Source organism: Dichomitus squalens (genome assembly GCF_000275845.1).
Source record: "Dichomitus squalens LYAD-421 SS1 unplaced genomic scaffold DICSQscaffold_33, whole genome shotgun sequence".
Lineage (NCBI taxonomy): Eukaryota > Fungi > Basidiomycota > Agaricomycetes > Polyporales > Polyporaceae > Dichomitus > Dichomitus squalens.
In genome coordinates this window covers 320,054-324,202 of record NW_006766915.1, presented here as the reverse complement: position 1 = coordinate 324,202, position 4,149 = coordinate 320,054, and the positions used below count along the sequence as shown (strand labels likewise).

General features: G+C 52.0%; 2 protein-coding genes across 2 annotated transcripts; one reads left to right on the top strand and one right to left on the bottom strand.

Annotated features, from left to right (window-relative positions):
- Nucleotides 1–192: 192 nt before the first annotated feature.
- Nucleotides 193–1,128, top strand: DICSQDRAFT_172512 (uncharacterized protein; the record flags this gene model as incomplete). Its single annotated transcript, XM_007368261.1, has 4 exons — nt 193–198; nt 303–683; nt 815–1,047; nt 1,116–1,128. The coding sequence occupies 4 exons, from the start codon at nt 193–195 to the stop codon at nt 1,126–1,128; spliced, it is 633 nt and encodes a 210-aa protein (XP_007368323.1).
- Nucleotides 1,129–2,331: 1,203 nt separating this feature from the next.
- DICSQDRAFT_128587 (uncharacterized protein) lies at nt 2,332–3,852 on the bottom strand (the record flags this gene model as incomplete). The annotated part of the gene is given in 5 exon segments (XM_007368260.1): nt 2,332–2,613; nt 2,665–2,893; nt 3,085–3,215; nt 3,235–3,408; nt 3,679–3,852. 5 exon segments carry the CDS (start codon nt 3,850–3,852, stop codon nt 2,332–2,334), a joined length of 990 nt encoding a protein of 329 aa, XP_007368322.1.
- Nucleotides 3,853–4,149: the final 297 nt, after the last annotated feature.

Here is a 4,149-nt window from a genome sequence, read left to right as displayed (position 1 = left end):
TTGTCAGTTTTGCACAGATTCCTCGACACGGTAAGCGGGCTCGGGTATCTATGTGTGATAGTCAATAACTGTTTGCTTGCACAGTTCGAGGCTCCTGAGTGGGTTGGACGCCTGCCTCTCCGTGTTGGGGAGCCCGCTGGTGGCTCCCTCACCGCAGACGAGTACAAGCTTATGATTATTTGCCCAGGTATGATGATTGTAAGTCGCGTTCATCTTATGCGTTTCGGGGCGCTGTCTAAGATGCAGTGGAGTTCTCGCTTGCTAATGTAACAATTGACCCCTATCTCACTGTCGTGATGTAGCTTCCATTAATCTGGGATCAGTGCCTTTCAGAAGCTGTCAAGGACTACGAGAGCGCATACAAAAAATACGAGGCAGCGCTGCGCAAGCACACTGATGCAGCCCAGAAGCATGAAGCCGAGGTGGCAGCGCTTCGCACCCAGGCCGCGTGCCCCGACATCGATCCGAGGCAGCGCACAAAACTGGACAAGAAGGTGAAGGAACTGGTGGCGAAGGCTCCGAAGGCGCCACTCAAACCCACACCACGCATGCAGCAGAACGAGGTGCCCCTGATGTTGTCTCTCGGGGGCGCACTGAAACTTCTCTTGGGTAGCTCGACGTCTGCTCCAGATCGTTTACGTGGGGCACAACTGCTGTTCTCATACCTGCAAGAGTTCAAGCGGGTACGTATATCACCTTCCTCGCGCACGGTAAAACGTGTATTCACGTGTACTATTCTTCGGCATTTTTCGTTGCGCATTCAATCGGACTTCATAATCTCGCCATGCGACATTATTGACCATTATTGTGCCAGATTTATGGGCTGGATGCGATGGTGCCGAACCATCACTTCGCAACGCACATCCCGCAACAGCTCGAAGAGTTCGGCACCGTATATGAAATATGGGCATTCCTGGCAGAACGCCTCAACAAAACACTCAAGAGTACCAATCAAAACAACCGGCGTGGAGGCCAGCAAGAGGTCACCATGATGCGCGAGTTTGATCGCCACATGCAGGTCCGGGCCATTGTACTGACCTTTACGTTGTTCGTGCCGATGTGCTGCTTATGTGACGCTGTTTTACAGGTTGAACATGTATCAACACTTGCAGCAGACGGCACACATGAAGTCGAAGTGTCGCGTTCGATAGCCCAACGTTTTCTCCATGAATCGCGTGAGGCTCGTGGCACCGTAGAGGCTATAGGAGCAAGGCAAGATTGTGAAACAGCGGTTCAGCATGACAGTACGTTTCTTCGGCTTGCATGACTTGATACTCATCAATACTCCTTACAGTTTTTTTGGTGGCGGAGATAGGCCTCGGCGTCCGCTCAGCACGAGCTGTCCAACTCGACAGACCGCTGTGTGACGTCGTCCTTAGGTGGTACACGCACAATCCAACTGGCGCGCCGGGACGTCGGTTGTTTCATGCATATGATTGCGATGTGCCCTCCGGTGCTACATTTCTTGATCCAACAGCACACACCCTTAGCTACATAGTTCTCAACGGCCGGCGCATCACACCAAGGACTTCTTCAGGTATAGTAAAAGCATCACTTCCGAACCACCCCTACCTCGCAGGCGACGTAGTACGACTTCTCCTTCATCGCCAACCGGGCTATTTGTCACCGGCTATATTTGCTGAAGTGATGTGGCTCGTCCCTCAAGATATCAACCAAGTCGCAAACAACCCATGGCGAGATTAGTAAGCTTTTGTATCTCTGTTAGAGGCACGGAAATCGAACTCATATTTGCTACCTTGCATCGAGTCCGGAACTTGACGTGCGGTGTTGGAAGTACCGGGAGCATATGCCGAGTGGTGGTCCTACAGAACTTCCACCATTGATCCCTGTAACCGCCATCCAATGCCAGCTTGCCCGAGGTGTTTATGACCTCAAGTCGCCACGTTTATGGCTTACAACATCGCTCGGAGGGGTACGTATCATCATAATTTGATCATATAGTCCTTGGTGTGCTAACTCACCTCAGGACGCTATCTCAATGGAGTCGTTGGCAGACCTCGGTACATGCGATGGCGGGCTATCATGAAGCAAGGTATCCTTACAGCATCAAGATGCACGTATATGCATGCTCACGACTTGTGCTAGGATTCCCTTTACGTACCACGGGTAGTCGTTGTCTCTATATGAACTTTGATTGTGATATGTTCTCTGTCTGCAAGAAGGTCATGCGGCACTACCGATGCCTATCTTGCAAGAGTTGCACTTCCAGATACCAACAGCCTGGTGTTTTACGGGAGACAATAAGCGTGAGTGATAAGTTACATGCGCTCCATTAATGCATTCCACAGCCCCACAAGAAATGTCCGGCGGTCACGTCTCTACAACGTCAGCAGTGCTCTCTTCCGTCGGAGCCGCGTTCTCTCCAAAACCGGCAGGATCTGAATGCTGCAGCCAGTCGACAAGATATCTGCTGTGAGTCTCTTGCATCTTCTCATACCAATGTATGTTGACTCCGAAGTTGTATGGCGCGTAATTGGGGATCTTGTCGCTAGAACGACCAGTGTCACGGACACGTTCAACCGTCATGCGGAGTGACTTCAAAGGCAGGGAGCTGTTGTAAAGCTCCCATAGTTCCCGGTAGATCTTTGTTAACTATGGCGTAATGGTGAGTCAATGTTCCGTCTGCATTCAATTGACGTGTACCTCATCTGATCTCCAGTTCGGCTTGATCACCTCGAATACACTCATTCTGGCAAGCTGTGCGTCAGTTTTGCCCGTTATCCCAGCCTTTTCAGCCATCTGACGCCGCCATTCTATAACAGCTTCTTCATTTTCATCGTCCTCGGGCCCACTAGCTTCATCGGACATGAAGTCTGCCATGATTAGGGGTCCCGGATCGATGCCGTGGGTTTCCAGGTACGTCGGCACTACACTACATAAGTTGTCGCTCTTCTAGAGAGGTTCCGATATTAGTACAATGAATGATCTAATCACCGGTATGTACCTTGTTGCGCCGATTCTGCCATCACGACGATCGCTCATTTCTCTTCCGTTGAATTGCCTTCTCTTGATCAACCTGACTGTTGTACACTGTCCGGAAACCTCGAAAGCTCGTCTTCGCACATTCGCGCAGTAGTTGATACGTCAATTTGACGTTTGGCGCGTTCATCCACGTCGCGTGGATGGCAGAGTGGTTCTGGTGAGTGCGGGAAGGATTTGTTACCAGAAAAGGTTAGTCTTTTCACCGGATGAGTCTATAATTAATCAACCAACCTTTAACTGTTGCATAGAGACCTCAGCCACCCGCACGAGCAGGTCCGGATTCACAGATTCATCGACTCGGGCCTCAAAGTTGACCGCCATCCCCGGCATCGTTTCCCCCCACTTCGGCCATTTGTCGTGCTTGCTGACGCCCGTAACTAGGCGGAATTGCTGGCTGACGACGTGCTGCAATGGAACGCATTGGTGAGTACAACATGCAAACTTCCTGTCGAGATGCCTTAGACAATGACCGTGGCCTCCCACAGTGCCATTGTTGTTACTACGAACTCCAACGGTCAAGTTACCACCTCAACGCAAGTAATCGTCGTGACTCCAAGTGTCTCTGCGGGTACAGATAGCAGCGGCCTGACCCATCGCGATACGAAGGCTTCAAATGGACTGCCAAGCGAGGACCTAGAGAGCGACCTCCACAAAACGGGGGAGGAAACAACTTACCAAAATGACTCGCTGCGCCTGCCGCTGCACAAGATCTAACTGTCTGCTTTTCATTCTCAACAGGGCCAGAGGATCGGAGTTGTCCTTGACTGCTGACGGGTCTGGCGCATACGGTGTGTCATCCCATTCATTGTTCTCCACTGCAACACTGCGGCCAGGATTACGGTGCGTCATGCCGCCACGCGCGGCGTAGAGCGGGTTGCGGTGACCGCGTGCAAGGGTGGGGGGCGCGATATTGACTGGTACGTTTGTTTCTGTCGCGGCGACTAGGCGCGTAGACTCGGGTCGACGTTCGGCGACGACCCCGTAGGCGAGCGGCAAGGAGCCGAAAGGGGAAAGGGAGAGGGAGAGGGATAAACGTGACAGAAAACTCGACGAGGACAGAGCGGAGGTCGGCACGAAGGCACGAGACCTACGAAAGCTAGTCTTCACGCAGGCAGCGACAGACTAGTCCCAATGACCAAGTTATAC